This window comes from Trematomus bernacchii, unplaced genomic scaffold, assembly GCF_902827165.1.
Source record: "Trematomus bernacchii unplaced genomic scaffold, fTreBer1.1, whole genome shotgun sequence".
NCBI classification, from domain to species: Eukaryota; Metazoa; Chordata; class Actinopteri; order Perciformes; family Nototheniidae; genus Trematomus; species Trematomus bernacchii.
Genome location: NW_022987710.1, coordinates 3,729,319 through 3,749,049, shown reverse-complemented (window position 1 = coordinate 3,749,049; position 19,731 = coordinate 3,729,319). Strand labels below are relative to the sequence as shown.

Below are 19,731 nucleotides of genomic sequence, written 5' to 3'. Positions count from 1 at the left end.
TCCCCTGGCTGTATATATAGTTTAAATCTCTTTAGTTACAATGTTGTCCATTTTAGACAAAGGCTTATTATATTTACAGCCCCTAATAACATTTATTTTCTGGGCTCAATATGTGTCTTGGCTGTTTTCGTTGTGATCGCTAAATTCACCTTGTTTATAATATTATCACTATAACACCTGTCATCAGACTGGCAAGAGCTGTTCCATGCTCTGCTCAACCTCCCGTCTTCCCAATGGACTCAGTAGCGCCCCCTGCTGCCGTGTAGCATGTGTGACTGTGTATGAGCCAGCCACGGGGGAATATTACTGCCAAAAGTCACGTGACTCACTCACGTGACTTTTGGCAGTAATATTCCGCCGTGAGAAGAAAAAGTTTTGTACTTGTAAAAAAAAGTTTTGTACTTGTAAAACAAATTTGTGTACTTGTAAAAAAAAGTTTTGTAGTTGTAAAACAAAGTGTTGTAGTTGTAAAACAAATTTGTGCACTTGTAAAAAAAAGTTGTGTACTTGTAAAACCTAAGCTGAATTTGTCTCTGAAACATGATTTATTAGAATAATGTTATGTGTTTGTTTGATAGATACGTTTTTTCTTTGCAAAACTAAATTCATTAGTTTGTAGATGGTGTTTTGTATTTGCAAACCACATTGTGTTTGTTAGTGAATCATAAGGCATTTGTAAAACCTGTTTAGTTTGTTTGTGGAGTTATGGCAGGAAATTAGCTCCATACAATTGTCTCAATTGTAATCTGAGCAATTGACTGCTCACATGTTGCAATAAGGGTAAACTGAAAGGATCTTTGTTCTGAACGTACGAGTTGTTGTTCCTCTTTTACCTGCAGGAGTTTTTGTAATGCTCGTGATTCCAGAATTGAGAACCCCAAGTAAATCGCTTTCTCTTTCCTTCTCTGATGACTGTCTGAATTTCACATTAGGCGCATATTTTCATTTATCTCGGACACACATAACTCCCTGAAACACTTGTGGTTTCTCATCACTCATGAGTCACGAGACAGTGTGAAGTCAGAGATTTATGCTGTGACTTTGACTGTATGACTCAAAGTTTCCTGGCAGCGATTAGGAAGTTGTTCTGCTTTGATTGTAAACTACATTTAACAACACACATTAAAGAGGGGCATATATCTGTCAAGTAAATAATGGTCAACTACACATTTACGGAATTCCTGTTATATTGTAAGCACAGCATTTTATTTGACCCTTTGTATCAATGTGTTCTCGTTTTTCCCACCAGACAGTATAATGATTTAGATTGTCTTATTACTATACCATCATGCTACACAATCAGAAATGTAGAGGCTACCAAATGAAACCACTGACTTTGATGGCGCTCAAAGTCTTATGGTTACTCTGTTCAGCTCACAGAACATTAAGATCAAAAAACAAAGAGTAAGAACCTTCAGTCAGTAATCATATTAAGCTAAATCTGTAACAAAAAAATGAAGTTTTGTATTTTATTTCCCTGATAAGAATATGCTGACCTTTCAACCTGTGAGAAAAGAATTCAGCCATGCTCAAATAATTATTTATTTTTGTATGTATTTTTTCCATCCACTTAGAAATAAATGAAGGTTACTGTTCTTGCTGTTCATCTTTGTGTGTCTGCTTAGAGGATGATGGTGCTTCAGGGCTGGCTACTCCGATGACAGGGCCCCATCGTCCTGCTGGACATCCTCATTGCTCTGAAAGGAAGGATAAGACAAGCCTTCGTTGATGCCCAGAGAGAAATCCAGGAGTAGCAGGAAATAATATACTGTATAAAGAGAGGTTAAAATAAAAACTATACGAGAGCAATTTATAAGACAATGAAAATAGTTTGAAAATAAATGTTTTCTTAATATATCTTATGTGGTTGTATCACCTGCTCGACAGCATCCAGCCCTCCAGCATCCTCCAGCCTGTCCGTGTTTCTGCTGCCTCTGTGTGGCTGAGATGGGCCTGTGTCCTCTGGGTCTAAGCCCCAGGACTTCAGCCGGCTCAGACCCTCCACAGAGCGGCCGGTGGGGTTGATCCGCTGGGCCGGGATACGGACCGGTAGATCCCAGGTCCCCTTAAAGTCTGGCCATGCACTGCCACGCTATATCAACACACACGCACACACACACACACACACACACACACAATGGAGTGAATTCAAAGGCTACATGTGTTCTTAATATCAATAGCATGTTTTAAGTAAAAGACACACAACTTTGATATGATCTCACCTTTACCACTCCTGGGAGTAGATGTCCTCTATTATTAGCAATGAAGGTGGTGTGACCCTCCTGTGCAGAGGGTCTCTACAAACACACAGAGTTGAAGTCATTCATCAACTTTTCAGGCGATTCTACTCTTAAAATTGCCAGAATAAAGAAGAATAGCCTACTGCTGACATGACATTTACCTTTTTGAAGTCTTTAGTTGTCTCCCCCCAGTTCTGCAGCCTCTGCGGCTTGTAGGCACTGTCATACTGAGGAGGGAAAGTGTCATTGTATCAGTAAAACATTACAGCAGAATATGTAATTTTTCCAACTACCATCACCCAGAATGCAAATATTTAGGTTACCTGGTTAGCTGAGTAACTGAACATGTCTGCATCTGTAAGAGCCTCCGCATTTGTTTTGTTGACTCGTTGCATAGCAACGCAATCGAACTGACCTTTGCTTTCCAGACTTGCAGGAAATCCGAAGTAGGCCTAATGGGAAAATACGTATCTACTCAGGGGACACATCATGTATACGCACGGAAAAACAGTTTACAGATATGACCTCTTAGGGAAATAATAAGTTAATCAATTTGTGTAGGCCGACTGTCAAATATGTCAATTTGAGTCGTTTTTTATTTGCATTATTGTTACGTGTCCTATTGTGATAAATGTACATTGAAATATGTAGCACCTTAATTTCCTATGTTTTTGCTTTAAAACATTTTTACATACAAATATAATAACTGATTTTAGAAACTACTTTTATTTTGGAACGTCGACCGGACGTCCAGCTGTTTATCTTCCGGTGGCGTACTTGCTGGATGTAGCCTAGCTAGCCAAACATTAGCCAGCAGCTAGATAAAACGTCCTGAAAACGTGTTTTAAAAAAAAATAAGGAACACAGACCACCCCCTGTTACATCCAGCCAGTGAGTGAGCTTTCCTTCAGCTTAATTCAGACGGTTTTGTCGCAAAATAACTAGCTTCCGTCTTGTCCAACGTAGACAGTCGTGGTGGTGGTAGGCCACATGAGCCATGGAGGGACCGTCTCCTAGTTTAGCTGTCCTGAGAGACAGGCCGGTGTGGCCGGCTGCGGGCCGGAGACAGTCCGGCGGGGAGGCAGAGACCGACAGGGACATGAAGAAACACTTTCGCGTCTGTCGCTTCATTATGGAGACAGGTAAGCCACAGGGTGTGTGTGTGTGTGTTAATAATGTATGGTCATTCATAAATAGAGTAGCCTACTATGTAAGTACATTTCTGTTAGGAAAAAATGGGGAGAAAATATGCACGATAAAAATAAAAGTACCTAATTACTAAACCCGAATTATGAAATATTTAGTGAATTTTTTGTACATTCGACTTATGTAGAAATCTGACTTACTATCATATAACCTGCATTAATTAGGTAAAACATATATCATGAATTATGTTCATGTATATCTTGTTCAGGTGTCTGTAAGCCTCTCTCATGGATACAGGTTTGAGAATAGAAATGTACTAATCAGCCATTGTCAAATGTTCCTCTGTTGTACAATAGAGAGAACACAGAATTCATACAGGGCTGCCAACCTTTGAGTTCAGCTTGGAGTGAGACTTTTTTTGGGGGGGGTGAACAAAAAAAAGAAATGTTCATGTGTCCAGTGTTACAAATGTATTGAACATGTACAAACTATTTACATACAAAATTGACAAACATAATTTGACAGGGATTAACTCTAATAAATTAGAGGTCGCTTCCATAAACCAGTGGCGGCGCCAGATATTTTTGTTTTTGGGGTGCTGTGGGGTAGCTTGACGTTTCATAGAGGGTGCTCAAACATTTAGGGTTTCCCATTAATGTACCGGGCGCTACAGTGGAATACGCACATACACAGTGTACCCACGACTCTTACAATGAAGGCTCGATAATCAGCTCACATAAAGGTGTAAGCAGGGGTAAAGTGCTATTTTTTCTAAGTGGGGGGTGGACCTAACATCCTGTAGGGGGGTCCGGGGGCATGCTCCCCCGGGAAGATTTATTTTTAAATATTGAAGTTAAATGCATCAATCTGGTGCACTTTGAGAGCAACATGAAGAGATCTATGGATACATCTCTCAACACCCATATGAAACAGAACTGTAAACAGATTTACTTTTTCTTTATGGATATTTTACAAATCACTCTCCTTTTAAACTGTATTCTTGTTTTACAGTCATATAGTATTTCATACCTGTTTTTCATTTATTCTCTTATTTTTTTATAACTATAATGATCATATAATTGTTTACATAAATGTGGACCAAACCGTTTGAGACCCACTGAGATAACAACAACAATGCCAGGTACCGTGCGCTCTCTCTTTCTCGCTCGGAGCCGCGTTCCGGTGCTCTCCGGCGCTCTCCGGCGGCAGCACTACATCCCTGAGTGCAGGCATATTGTCATTCAAGAGAGAATACGATGCGTATTTCTTTTGGAAAACATGTTTTTCTTTTAGCCGATTTACCTCGTTAACGTAAATAACTTTCATGGTAGCTCAGCTCCCATTGGCTCCCACATAACTCCAACCCTGGTGGAGAGTCTATCAAACCGGCCCTCACCTGTAAAACATGAACAACAGGGTGTCGCTGTCCAGGTTGCTAGGCGACAGTGCTACGGACCGCGAGTGTCAGGTGACGCAAACAGGAAGTCCTCCGTAAACCAGACCGTTTCATTTCGTAGACCGCTCGGTTTGCTGTTCCTTCACTTTATTTTTATATTTATATACATTTATTTTGGTAATTTTCGAAAACTTAGCGTGAGGAAAGGCATGTGTGGCGTGAGTGCGTGAGATATGTGTTAATTGCGTGACTCTCACGCTCAATGCATGAGTGTTGGCAGCCCTGATTCATATCGAATGTATCCTTGATTTTTGTTAATCACAATATGAAGCAAGTTAGAAATGAACTTTTAAGCCATACTGATACTATCGTGCTGCCCATTGTTTCCACAAGTAAATGGTGATTCCAATATGTAATGTTGAGTAAAGGTAAGTGGCAATCAAACTGACTAAGTAGATGTAAAGGCCGTCAGTAGATGGGAAACAGGAATATGTAATATATCAAAGATGATAAAACATCACATTTGGTTTTGGAATGAGTGAACCCCAAACAGTTTGCTGGTTCCCTGCTCAGGAGTGAAGCTGGGGATGCGCTCGGTGCCCGTGGCCACAGCCTGCGTGTTGTACCACCGGTTCTTTCAACGCGCCAGACTACAGGCGTATGAACCCTACCTGGTGGCCATGAGCTGTGTGTACCTGGCTGGCAAAGTGGAGGAGCAACACACCAGGACCCGTGACATCATCAACGTCAGCCATAGGTAATATGCTTTGTCAGGAGTTGATACTACTTGTAGTGAACTCTGTCGCCCCACATAACCCTCAAATGGGCATTCAATATTTTGGGAAATAATCGTTTGGTATTTTCTACATTACATCCATATTACACTTCTATTCCACCCATAATACACATAAATACATGCACCTATTACACAATTCTTACACCCGTATTACACCCACATTACTCTGTTATTACACTGATTACACACATATTACACCCTTATTATAACAATGTTACTTTTTTTTTTACCCATATTACACCATTATAACACCAATATTACACCCTTAGTACACCGTAATTAGACTATTAAACTCATTTTACACATGGACACAGCCTGTCAAATAAATGTATACCCCAGGATACAGAAGCCATTTAAGGGTTAAATTGTACTGCTGAGTGCTTAATTCTTGATATTATCAAATGAATTGCTATTATAAAGTAAACAACTTTATTTAAGTTTCACATGGAAACACAGTTAGTAAGCTTTAGGATATGGATTGTTACCTCAAAATTAAAGGTTTTTGTCTTAAATCTAACTTTTATTTTCAAAACTGATCAGTCTGCAGAATAATTTTTTTATTGTAGTAATGGTTTGGACTGTAGAATCTCAGAAAGGGTGGAAGTCAAGTATATGGCTGGCTCTAACATGGTCGATTATCTCAGTTGATATGTTTATGGTGTCAGTAATGTGAATTTGCATGGTTATGGTAATGTGAATTTGCATGGTTAAGAATTTGCATGGTTAAGATACAACGGTAGATCAGAGGACCAGGAGTATTATTTCTTTCAGCAAATGTACACTGTGTTGATCACCGTTCTATTCATTAAGAAATGTTCCGTCTGTGTCAGCTTTTAACTTCTTCTGGAGCTCGCTCTTCATCAGCAGGTTTCTTTGGGTGTTAACAGTGGTGTAGTGGTCGTTGGACGCGGGGGATCGCCGTCCCCCCACTTATTTGGAGCCCCCACTTTTTTGAAGCATGATTTTTTTTTTTTTTATAGTCTAATAAATATAAAATCATTGCCAGTGTAATGGCAATTTGAACTGTTCCAATGTTCTATATCCTTTGCCATTACTTCACAGGAGGGTTTAGTGTGATCCAGACGCAGAAACAAGCAGATGATTTCCGGTCTTTTGCTGCAGTTTAGAATGATGTTTATTTTGCTTTACATACCAAGGTTTAATTATACTGTGTCAAAGGGTTGTGGTATGAGCATCTGCCGGGCTGGTCGAATCAGTGTGCTCTTCCTCCTGTGTCCTTGTCATTTCCTGTCACCTGTGACCCCTTTTATACACCCGGTGCAGCTAAACCCCGCCGCCAAGCGTTCAAAATAGTATTGCACTATAAATATAAATAAAGTAAACTCAGACACCAACAACACCCATGAAATGGCTCCTACAGCCGGTGTTATCAGTTGCAAGTGTGTATTAGTTGTAAATAGAGAATGAAATTCCTGAAGAAATTGCTAGTGGGAATGCTTTATGCTGAAAAGCTGACGCTAAACTGCTATGCTGAAATGTAATGTATAAGAAGAAAGTGAAGAATTTAGATTGAAATGATACATGAACACTGGGGGCTTGAATGTGTGATGAGTGAAGAAAAGAAAGTAAAAAGGCTTGGAAAAGCAGCAGAATATTTGAACTGCAAACTTTTGAACTAACTTGATGGTAAATGATCTGTCGCCATGCCAACGGCATTTGATGACATCCCATAATACGCTTAGATGCGTTGATGGCTGCATCGTTACCAAACCTGTGAAGTTTTGGGCCATTTGGAGCATTTTCACTGAAGTTATGAGTAAACCGTGTTTTATGGCGAGCATTGTGTTGCCATGGCAACGGCATTTGAAGAAATCTCAAAACTGTCCCGTAGATGTCTTCACGGCTGGACTGTTAGCACACATGTGAAGTTTGAGCACTTTTTGAACATTTTCATAGGAGTTATAGCGACATCGTCTTTTATGGCGAGGGATGCATTTCCATGGCAACAGCCTATGGTGAGATCTCAGATTTGGCGTAAAGCTGTTGAGGCATGGACCGGTGATATACAAGCGAAGTTTGGGGGACCATCGGACCGTGTCCATTGGAGTTACAGCGACATTGTGTTTTATGGCGAGGGATGCGTTTCCATGGAAACGGCATATGATGACACCCCATAATTGACGTAGAGCTGTTGAGGGCAGGACCATTAACCATTATCTGAAGTCTACTGCTCTGAGCATGTCAGTTGGAGTTATGACATCATCGTGTTCCATGACACAGGTGTTTACATTTGAGCTAACGACGTGTCCAGAGATCAAAGGTTTCCATGGTGATCAAATAAATGTGGCAAAGGCTCAAATTTGTTGAACAACACATTTGTAACAGGTTTGTTAATTGACCAAAAAATATGAACAGTTGGAAGATTGGAGATAGGATTATTTGTAGGTCATTGAAAAGTAGAATCATTTAGAAAGATGTGAACATTGAAGTTTCTATTTTAGAAAAGCTGACACTGTAGTGCATCGCTGGTTTTAAAAGTGATTTATAAGAGTCATGTTTAAAGATGTGCAATACTTAAAACGTTTATAAAGGTCCTCTGAGTGTGTGTCATTAGTTAGCTGATAAAATGTTAGGGATCAATACCTTGACATATTGACTACAAGAGCTTGAATCAAACAAGTAACCTTGTATTTGAAAGATTAACTCGCATAGCAACAGTCGCACCTGGTATATAAGTGGTGTGGCTGAGTACTTTAAAGGGTTCATGAATAGAGGGGACTTGAATGTGAAATAAGAACAAGAAAATAAAAGTCTAAGGCCCCGGCTCCACGAGGACAAATACGGCAAAACGCATCGGAGTAACGCAAATGCAACCGCAAAAAACCTTCCGTCCCCACGCAATATACACCGGATTGTGTCAAGCTCCACGAGACGGCTCCGTTTACATCCAAACGCTGGAAAAGCTGCAGTACATATGCCGAACCTGTACGTGGCGCTGTAACTTCCTCCACAAAAGCAGCAACTTCCTCCACAAAAGCAGCGAAGAAGAATGGTTGTCATGGCTGCACTTCTGTGTATTCTCCGCGGTGGGGGCCGACAGAACCGGGCAAAGTTTTTCGCCGGTCAGCGTGTGTTAAAGTTTAAATCTTCCGGACAAAATTATAAAAGTGCCGGTCAAAGGTCTTCATTGTTATTTATTGAGCTTTAAAACAAATGAATAACGACGATATAATGATATATAATCATCAAATACATCTCTTTTTCCTCTCTTCTGACAGCGTCAGTGTCTGTCTCATGCAGCAGCTGATCCTGTAATGAGTGACCCGACAGTAAAAATGAACATATTTAAAACTAGTTTAGGTAGTTTGAGAGGTAATTAAAATAGCTAAGGGTGATGATCTGACTTGAAGTGTGTGTTTTGCTCCCGCTGCATCACAGCGGCAGGAGCTGCGTGTCTCCGTCCTGTCAGATTAGACTTCACTCGCGTTTATGTCCATATCGAGATAAAGATAAATGAAGTCAGTATGAAGTCTCCATCAGACGGAAAAGAATAGGCTGAGACGGTCTGTTAAACTCCAGTGACCACGTCATTAGTCTGCTGCTCTAATTATGGCAATTGGAGTTATGACATCATCGTGTTCCATGAAACAGGTGTTTATATTTGAGCTAACGACGTGTCCAGAGATCAAAGGTTTCCATGGTGATCAGTGAGAGGAGAGCATTTTCATTTTTCTGAATGAGAGATAAACCTCTTACATGTGAACGTTTTGTTGAAGAACCGTAACAAATATCAAAGCGTGAAGCATGTCAAGGAACTTGAGCATCTGTAGTGTACTTTTTGTGTACTTTCGGGTTAATAATGTGGCCTTTTTGGCAGATTAACTAAAGGTGTGCGGCTGCTGTGGTGGGGAAAGGTGAGGCTGAACTTACATTGGGGTTTAATGGAGACATGTTGAAAGTTTGTGTCACTTCATGCCCTCAAGAGGCATTTTGTTTAATTATTTTGCTTAATTTGTTTTTATCTTTCAAGCTACGAGATGTTTTCCTACGTTTGTCATGAAAAATTATGTCTCAGGAATGTAGGGTTTGGGAATTATGGCAGGTTTCAAAGAAAATATGAAGGCAAAATTAAATCTGTCCTCCACTCTAGCTGTGACATCACGCACTCTAGTTAATGTTAAAATCTGAAGAAGGCCTCTTTACCAAGGTCTAAACAATGTTTAATATCTCTAAAAGTAAGAATCAGATTTAAAAGTTGTGTTACACGAATAATGTCAGAAAGATGTGTAACATTTTAAAGTTGGAATGAGGTTTCTGAGTGAAAGTATGAATGAACAGTTAGCAGTTGAAGTTGCATGAAGATTGTTCAAGTCTGAAGAGTTTCTCCATTGACTTCCATGTTAAAAATGTGATGAATTATGGGATGTATCTCTGGAATTATGAAAGTTATGAATGATAAAAGTAATAGCCATCGATTCCCGACCGAGCTGAACGTTTTGATTTGAACGGAGTTTCTGCGATGTTCAATGTGGGAGAAGAAGAGGCGCAAAATAACCCGGCGGAATAATATAGAATTTCGTGCGTAGCATAACAGATAGTTGGAATGCTGTGTCAGCATTCCCACTAAATAATGACGAAAACATAATACATTTCACAGTAATTATAATAAAAACGTAGCTCAAGTATTTATGCAACTTGATTTGAAGCGTGTGTGTGAGAGGCAGCACCGTGTGTGTGTGTGTAGGGTGACCAGGTGTCCCGCTTTGTGCGGGACTGCACACACAGCATTTTTATCATTTGTCCCGTGTCCCACAAATTGAGACTATGTGCCGCATTTGAGTGACAGTCGCGCAGAAAGCCCGGCTCGGTTCGTTGACGGCCGGCACCGCCCTTTATTATTATATTTTTTAAACGGCATCATGTAAGTTGCGCTGATAGGCGACAGAGGTCCACAGTGTACCCCCCCCCCCCCCCCGTTGACAGTTCAGGAGTGCGTCCATAGTATCTCTCCCCCCCGCCACCCAGTAACAAAATCCCCACTACACCACTGGGTGTTACCAGGAACATGACCTCGCTTTACACCACAGTTTAAGCAGATAGTAGTCAAAGCCATCAGCAGCATTTAAATCTGCAACAATTTTGCATAAAGGATTATTCCTTATATTGATTGGATGATTCATGTGATTAATTGATTCTTTAATAATTGCCAAAAGAACCAATAATGAAAACAAATCAAATTGTAGCCCAACTACACCTCTTAGTAACACCAGACCAATTTTGCATACAGGCTATTTCATGCCTCACACAGGACAAGTAACTTAGCAGATGTTTCACTGTTGGATGTCGTCCTATTGAATGCTCCCCCCTCCCTGTCTTCCTCCCCAGGTATTTCAACAGTGGCAGTGTTACTCTAGAATGTGACAAGGAGTTCTGGGATTTGAGGGACAGTGTGGTGCAGTGCGAGCTGCTCATCCTCCGACAGCTCAACTTCCACGTCTCCTTTGAACACCCTCACAAGGTAGGGGATGAGTGTGTTAGTGCACACGCCTGATTCCTGTTTTCAGTGTGGACCCTTGCTGTTGCAGCCAGATGTTGTCATGTGTTTCAATTGTGTTTGTGATCAGAGGTGGGAAAAGTACTCAGTCCTGCATTTAAAATGTTACTCAAGTAAAATTACAAAAGTATTATCATCAAAATATAGTTCAAGGTTCAAGGTTCAAGGTTCTTTATTGTCAATCTGACATAGCTACAGAGTAATTATGCAGTTGAAAATCTTATGTCACAGGCTTCTCCAACAATGCAACATAATAACATAACATAATAACAATAAGAGCAAGAGCAATACAAAAATAATAATAGTTATAAAAATGAAATAAAGTTATGATGTGGAATAGTGCAGTATGAGTCTATATACAAGTTATTGGAATGATATATATATATTAGGTATTAGATACATACTACTGAGTAGCAGTTGAATGTTTGAAGTTGTTTCAACAGTTCAATTTTTTAACAGTCTCACTGCCCGCGGGAAGAAACTGTCTCCGAATCTTCTTGTCCTTGCCAGGATGCTGCGGTAACGTCTGCCAGACGGCAACAGAAAGAACAGTTTGTGGCTGGGGTGATGGGGGTCTTTGATAATCCGTAGTGATTTCTTCCTGAGCCGCTGGGAGTAAAGGTCCTCCATGGATGGCAGCTCCGTCCTGGTGATGTGCTGTGCAGTTTTCACCACCCTCTGTAAAGCCTTACGATCGAGGTCGGTGCAGCTGCCGTACCAGGCCGTCATGCTGCCAGTGAGGATACTCTCTATCGTGCACCTGTAGAAGTTGCAGAGTATCCTGGAATCCATTTTGAACCTCCTCAACCTGCGGAGGAAGAAGAGCCGCTGTCGAGCTTTCTTAGTGATGGTGGTGGTGTGAAGAGACCATGTCAGGTCCTCAGTGATGTGGACCCCAAGGAACCTGAAGCTTTTGACTCTCTCCACCGTAGTCCCATTGATGGCGATGGGGGCGTGTCCCTCTCCCTGCTGCTTCCTGTAGTCCACAATCAGCTCCTTTGTTTTGCTGATGTTGAGATGGAGGTTGTTCTCCTGGCACCAAGATGTCAGGTTTTCGACCTCCTCTCTGTATGCCGTCTCGTCATCGTCTGTGATCTGGCCGATGACGGTCGTGTCATCAGCAAACTTCACGATGGTGTTGGAGCTGTGTGTGGCCACGCAGTCGTGGGTGAACAGGGAGTAGAGGAGAGGGCTGAGCACGCAGCCTTGAGGGGCACCGGTGTTGAGAATCAGGGTGGAGGATGTGATATTTCCCACCCGCACTGCCTGGGGTCTGCCCGTCAGGAAGTTCAGGATCCAGTCGCAGAGGGCGCTGTTGAGTCCGAGGTCTCTGAGCTTGATGGCCAGCTTCGAGGGCACAATGGTGTTGAATGCTGAACTGTAGTCAATGAACAGCATTCTCACATATGTGTTCCTCTTCTTCGGGTCCAGGTGTGAGAGGGCAGTGTGGAGGGTGAGGGCTATGGCGTCGTCTGTGGACCTGTTTGCTCTGTAGGCAAACTGCAGGGGGTCCAGAGATTCAGGGAGGGAGGAGGTGATGAATAATTTGACTAACCGCTCAAAGCACTTCATTATGATGGAGGTGAGTGCTACTGGGCGGTAGTCGTTGGGGCAGGTGATGATTGTCTTTTTGGGGACAGGAATGATGGTGGAGTGTTTAAGACATGTGGGGACTACAGACTGCAGCAGGGACCTGTTGAAGATGTCTGTGAACACCTCTGCCAGCTGAACTGCACACACCCTGAGAACACGGCCAGGGATGCCATCAGGTCCAGGAGCCTTGTGTGGGTTAACCCTTTTAAAGGATTTACACACATCTGCCCTATTTAAAACAAAAGGGCAGTGTAGCTCCTGGTCCCTCTGTACCTCCACAGCCTGGCTGCTCTCAAAGCGTGCAAAAAAACTGTTTAGCTCATCTGGGAGAGATGCGCACGCAGACACTCCCGCAGCACCCCCCGCTGCTCCTTTGTAGTCAGTCATTGTCCTTAGTCCCGCCCACATATTCCTAGTGTTACAGCCTTTGAAGTCAGATTCCACCTTCTCTTTGTACTGTCTCTTTGCATTTTTTATTGCTCTCCGGAGATCATACCTAGACTTCCTGTACTCCTCCAAATCTCCCGCTGTGTGCGCGAGAGTGCGCGCTTTCAGTTTGCCGCGCACCTCACCGTTTACCCAGGGCTTTTGATTTGGGAATGTCCGTACAGAAACCTTCGGTACCACGTCATCGATGCATTTCCCAATGTAGCAGATGACAGTGTCCGTGTGTGTGTTGATGTTATTGTCCTCAAACACACTCCAATCCGTAGATGCAAAGCAATCCTGCAGTGCTGAATCTGACTCCTCGCTCCATCGTTGTACTGTCCTTGTTATCGGTCTGTCCCTTTTAAGTTTCTGCTTGTAAGCAGGCAACAACAGTAGTGAGATATGGTCTGATTTGCCGAAGGGAGGGCGAGGGAGAGCCTTATATCCATTCCGGAAAGGGGAATAAACATGGTCCAGTATGTTTCCCCCGCGCGTCGGGAAGTTGATGTGTTGGTAATATTTTGGCAAAACCTTCTGCATGTTGGCGGTGTTGAAATCTCCGGCCACAACGAACGCCGCATCTGGCCGTGAAGTCTCGGTTTTATCAATAAACCCAAACAGCTGATCGAGTGCCGTGTTGTTGTCGGCGAGTGGCTGCGGCGGGATATACACTGCTGTTATCACAACAGATGTGAATTCCCTCGGCAGATGGAAGGCCCGACATGAGATCATGAGGTGCTCTAGCTGTGCGGAACAGTCCGATGAAATAATCTTCACATCTGAGCACCAGTTGTTGTTAGTCATTACACACACACCGCCTCCCTTACTTTTCCCCGAGTTTGCAGTCCGGTCCTGACGAAAAATAGAGAATCCGTCAGGGACAATAGCGGAGTCCGGGATAGCGGGGGTTGAGCCAAGTCTCAGTGAGAATTAACACGTTACAGTTCTTAATGTCCCGTTGAAAAGCAATCCGGCTTCTGAGTTCATCTAGCTTATTTTCAATGGATTGAACATTAGCCAGAAGAATACTCGGAAGAGGGGGCCGATTCTCACGTTTTCTCAGTTTGACCAGCAACCCGGCCCGGCATCCCCGCTTTGTCTTCTTCTTGCGTCTCTCAGGTAGAACAGCAACAGGTAGCCATGGTGAATCTCCATTGTCTGTCGGAGGGTTAATATTGTCCACGAAGTTTCGCAATTGGAAAAGTTCCTCTCTGCTATATTGTATGGCAGAGTAGGTGCGGTCGGCTAGCATGTTGCGAACCATGTTAAAAGTAAAACGGCAAAAGTAAAAGAAATATGTACAAAATACGAAAATGGGCAGTTAGTACCAAAAGTAGTCATTATGCAGATTGGTTCATTTCAGAATAATATATATGATCTGTTTTATAATGATTGATCATTAAAGTGTTCTCAAAGCTGGTAAAGGTGCAGCTAGTTTGAATGACTTTGTATACTGCAGGGTAGCTTGTGAATTTACTCCAGGTGGAACTAAAGTCTGATTTAACACTTGGTTATATTTCACATCTGTAAAGTAACAAAAGGGATTAAATACATTTAGTGGAGTAAAAGTACACCATTTAACTCTGAATTGTAGTGGGATAGAAGTACAAATGTGTACTTAGTAACTTTACACCACTGTTTGTGAGTGCAGTGTGATCTGGGCTGAATAAGTGAATTCAAATATGTGTATTACTTGCCTTTGCTGATGTAAATCTTTAAGCTTTTCTCATTTCTGTATTTTATTTCTTGGCCTTGCTTTAGTGGTACAGCAAGTTTAAATCAGGTATAAAGTGTTTAGTGCAGAAGAGTCCATTTAAGTATACCTGATTGGCTGATCACCCTTGCACACATTATTTATTTGTTGCCTAAACTAAAGCACTGTGATGCTGCTGTATATTTTCTCTGCAGTATTTGCTCCACTACCTGATGTCTGTGAAGTCGCTGGTGAACCGCCACGCGTGGTCTCGAACCCCCGTTGCCGAGACTTCCTGGGCATTGCTGAGAGACTGTTACCATGGAGCCATGTGCATCCGCCACACACCACAACACATTGCCATAGCAACGTTGCACCTGGCTCTGGACAGCTACGGAGTGGAGCTGCCGGTCGGGGAGAGAGAGTGGTGGCAGGTGGGTGTTTATGAAAAGTGCTGATAATTGCACACTGAACAGAGAGAAGTGTTACAAAATGAAAAATGTCACACATTAGCCGCGTTCACACCGGAGTACTTTTCGCGTTTAGTTCCGTTAGTACCCCTTATGTCGCGTTCACACCAAAAAGAGTACTTAGTGCCGGGAACTTTTACCCCCATTTTTAGTGCCTGCTGAGAGATGGTACTTTCCTGGGGGAAAAAAGTGCCCCAGTTCTGATTGGCTGGGCGAATTGCAAACCATGCCCCGTAAAACTCTGAAATGTTTTGTAGAGCCGCCATTTTATTATCCTCGCATTAGCATTATTAGCATTAGCATTCGCCCAGTGCACAAACGCAGAGAGACTAACTTATGGCAACACAAAATAAAACATGGGAGCGGTGGAGATGAGGAGGTGTCGGCGTTCTGGCGATTTACTCGGAAGGCTTCCCCGGAGTCCCCAACTCCGGGGACTTCCGGCCGGGGTCTTCGGGTGGCAGTATACGCCGTGAAGTGGTTTGCGGCCTGCCAGAGCATGAAAACAACACATGAACTTTAAACAACAAAAGCTGTTGTCATTTTTAGCAAAGTTAACGCAGTGTAAGCAGAAACAGTAGGCTAGCTAACAGTGGCAACAGTGTCACAAGTTAAAGCGTCAGTTGGAGAGTAAAGGCCCTCTGATGCAGTGGTGGAAATGAATTCACATTCTTTACTTGAGTTAAAGTACTAAAACCACACTGTAGGAATACTAACATTCAAGTGAAACTACTCCATTAGGCGTGTTCACACCGGAGTACTTTTACCCCGTACTTTTCCCGTTTAGTTCCGTTAGTACCCATGATGTCGCGTTCACACCAAAAAGAGTACTTAGTGCCTGGAACTTTTACCCCCATTTTCAGTGCCTGCTAAAGAGGTGGTACCAAAAAAGTACCAATTTCTATTGGCTGGGCGAATTGCAAACCACGCCCCGTAAAACTCAAAAAAAGTTTTGTGAAGCTGCCATTTTATTATCCTCGCATTAGCATTATTAGCATTAGCATTAGCCCATCGCAGAAACGCAGAGAAACTAACTTATGGCAACACAAAAAAAAACATGGGAGATGAGGAGGTGTCGGCGTTCGGGCGATTTACTCGGAAGGCTTCAGGCTCATTTGAGTAATCTTCCCTCAGGGAAAAGTACTCCGGTGTGAACGCGATTGGTACTTAGTGCCCTGGGGTAATAAGTGCCGGGGCACGAAGTGCCGGCACTAAGTACGGCAAAGTACTTGGTGTGAAAGCGGCTATTGAGAATTAAGTAAAATATTCTAAGTACAAATAGGAAAATGTACTTAAAGTATTGGGAGTAAAAGTACTCTTTATAATGTACTGCACTGTAGAGTGGTTTAATGTATACAAAATAATCATATTTTAAAAGTTTTTCCTAGTTATTGTTATCTGTCAAAATCAGAATGTATAGAGTAACTAGTAAATAAAACAAAATGTGCTTCCAAAATGTAGAAGTATAAAGTAATATCAAATGAAAACACTCTGGTAAGGTATAAGTACCTCAAATGTTTACTTCATAAAATAGACGTGTTACCGAACAAATGATGAGGAAGGAAGAGTTCAGGGATCTATTTATTCCCAATAGCTTGGTGCAGAGACACGTTGTAAACCCAGGAATGAGTCAGCATTTTAGCACTTCCAGGCTCCCTCGATCTGGTCCAGTCAATGTTTTTTATGAGTTTTTGGTGAGATGCCTGAAATATGGTCTATACAAGCTGAAGGGATTTACTCTAGGACATAAATATGTCAGTTTATACCCCCCTGGTGAACCTCTCAAGCGTTTACATGTTTTAAGAACAGCGGTTGCTGACAAGAAGCTAAAAGAGAAAATATAATGACAATCAGCGTTATCACACCAAACATTAGCCATCTTTAGCTTAGCACTTTTTACCTGAAGTCATGCGACCGTGATGCAGTTCCTGTATAGCCTAACATTGGCTTTTTATTTATTTTTGATTGTATTTACTCTTCACAATTATAAAAGTGGAATTTATACTCTATATGTGGATCTTAAGTATCTTATTTTCTGCCATAGTCCAATATCCAATGGAAAATTCCCATTGCTTTTTGTTGAGGGAGCCATTGAGATTTCAACTTCCGCTGAACTATCGAATAAAGGCAAAAATAGTCCCCAAAAATCATTTCAAAAGATTAAGACACGGCCTTTAAAGGAGACCTATCATGCAAAATGCACTTTTTGATGTCTTTTATACATAAATATGTGTAAAGAAACAATCAGAAACAATGCCCGACTGTTTTGGACGTAATATGGTCGGTGTTTACATTAGCATCGCTAACACTCAGAGCTAACCTGTACTTGAGAGCATGTGTGTGAAGAAGCAGGAAATAAAAAGGAACTCACCTTGTGGTATAACCGGCAAGAGAGAAAGCCTTTGAGCTCCATACTGTTTCAGAAAGAATCCTTGATAATCCATGATATGGCGTTTCATCACGGCAGAATCTGCTGGTAGAATCTCCCGCATGAGCTCAGCCCCCTCCTTTTTTTTTTGTAAAGCTTTATACCCCAAATCAGCACTTTTGAAACAGGAAGTGAAATAGAGGGATATGAGGCATGGCTAGAATGGGTGATCTGTTTGGTATTTTGAGCAAAACACTTCATAGACATGTTTTTTATATATTTGTATATATCTGAGACCTATGCTATTGCCTACAAATAGCATGATAGGTGACCTTTAAATAAATAGTAGTGCCATCCTGTCGGGACCTTATATAACATTTACCGTGCCGAATGATTGACAGCAGCTGGAGACGAGCAAGGATGTCCTCCAGCTTTGTACCACTGTGCTCTTCTACCAAAGGGACATTAGCACCTGAGCACGCAGCTGCAGCTGTCTTCAAAGCACAGGGGCCTCTTTAGTATTAAGTGGAGGGTGGTGGCAATTTTAGTTTTCCATTGTCAAACAGTTTTTACAAATGAAGTCTCCGTGTAAGAGCTTTGATTTTATGAGACATTATATCCAAATGCAAATAGAAAATGTTAAGATTTGTTACGGTTTCCCACTTACGTCCTCAAGGCGGTGAAATGTAGGTCGCTCTAAACGCTGTGTGGAGCTTTGATGTTTAATGAGGCCAGGTGTGGAGCTGAAGTGTGTGTTTGTGTGTGTATTCAGGTGCTGTGTGTGGACGTGACCAAAGCAGACATCGATGCTGTGATCTCTGACCTTCTGCAACTCTACGACATGGAGGCCAAGTGTATCTGAAGGGCGCACATGACAGCTGATTTGTCAGTGTGTCTGGGGGCCATGGAGATCATGTGCATGCTCCATTCTGCATGTCAGTGTCGGGGTTCAGGTGTGTACTTGCGTGAGAGAAAGGATCACTTTGTTTTTGCTCCAGTTATTCACAGATGAGAGAAATCCCAGCTGCACTACCGTGTCCTCCCACCGGGGGGAGACATTTCTTGCTTTGTGGTCTCCAATGCTGAAATCTAATGTCATCACACAGTTGTTGTAAATAATAATCAATAATTCCACCATATGGTAAAAATGCGTTGCATATTGAGTGGCATTGTCCTACATGTTTGTGCATAAAGATTAAAGCATGTATTAAAGTTGAGTCTTAATTAGGATGCAGACTGCATAGATCTACATAATAACAAGGACAATTCAATGTTCCTTACTGTATCAAACGGGATTTAAAACTATCATTTAAATGGTCTTGACATTGCATATTATTATATCAAATGTAAATTTCACATATCAACGCAATCGGCCTCGCTTAGTGTTGATACTGTACATCGTATTTTTTATTATGGGATATTCTAGCATATTCTGTGTTTCTTCAGCACTGCCATTTGCAGAGATGTTCTCATGGATGAACTCATAGATTGCTTGTCATTTTGGTGGAGGACCTATTGGATGAAAAAGATGTGAGGGCGCGTCCTGCTGTATTTTTCAGACTAATGTTTGTGCTATTTAAATGTCAGTTTGAATTTGGACTCTGTATTGTTCAAATGAACTCCTCCTCCATCCTGTTTCAAGGATATATCTGCTGATGAACTATATGTTATTCTTGTCAATAATTGACATGGAAAGACCAACAATAAAATGATTTGAATACTAACAAGTATTGTACTTTAGTAGGTTTTTCTTTGTTCTTTTCTGTTTTTGGAATAAAAGCAAAAAACCACAAATAAAGTTGTCATAATATAATCTCATCTAGTTCAGAAGAATCTACGATGAGCCCATCTGTGAACACAGCAGCGGGACCTCCCAGGGCTAAAGAATGGAGAACATTTAGTTGTCTACTTTTTGCATGCAAAGGCAGAAATGTGCATGTTTTAAATCTACAATGAAAAAGGGAAGCCTTCAGTAAAACACATCATATCACACTCAGACAGGACACATTCAAAGATATGCAGAACAACAATCACATTAGCAGCTTCATTCAAAGGAGCTCCAGATACTTGAAGGCTGAATCATGT

The 19,731-nt window shown here is 41.8% G+C and overlaps 2 protein-coding genes across 3 annotated transcripts; one reads left to right on the top strand and one right to left on the bottom strand.

The window, feature by feature from the left end:
* Window positions 1-1,528: 1,528 nt before the first annotated feature.
* Window positions 1,529-2,673, bottom strand: cfap126 (cilia and flagella associated protein 126). 2 transcript variants are annotated; one of them, XM_034140981.1, is made up of 5 exons: window positions 2,564-2,673; window positions 2,402-2,467; window positions 2,223-2,297; window positions 1,877-2,092; window positions 1,529-1,768 (listed from the first exon to the last, which is right to left on the bottom strand). In XM_034140981.1, exons 1-5 carry the CDS (start codon window positions 2,633-2,635, stop codon window positions 1,640-1,642), a joined length of 558 nt encoding a protein of 185 aa, XP_033996872.1. In that variant the 5' UTR covers window positions 2,636-2,673; the 3' UTR covers window positions 1,529-1,639. The 2 variants fall into 2 exon arrangements, with proteins under 2 accessions (XP_033996872.1, XP_033996873.1); XM_034140982.1 differs by having other exon boundaries at window positions 1,529-1,697.
* A 319-nt stretch (window positions 2,674-2,992) lies between these two features.
* ccnq (cyclin Q) lies at window positions 2,993-19,444 on the top strand. Its single transcript, XM_034140993.1, has 6 exons — window positions 2,993-3,131; window positions 3,207-3,382; window positions 5,356-5,539; window positions 10,925-11,057; window positions 15,024-15,242; window positions 18,419-19,444. Exons 2-6 carry the CDS (start codon window positions 3,238-3,240, stop codon window positions 18,506-18,508), a joined length of 771 nt encoding a protein of 256 aa, XP_033996884.1. The 5' UTR covers window positions 2,993-3,131; window positions 3,207-3,237; the 3' UTR covers window positions 18,509-19,444.
* Window positions 19,445-19,731: the final 287 nt, after the last annotated feature.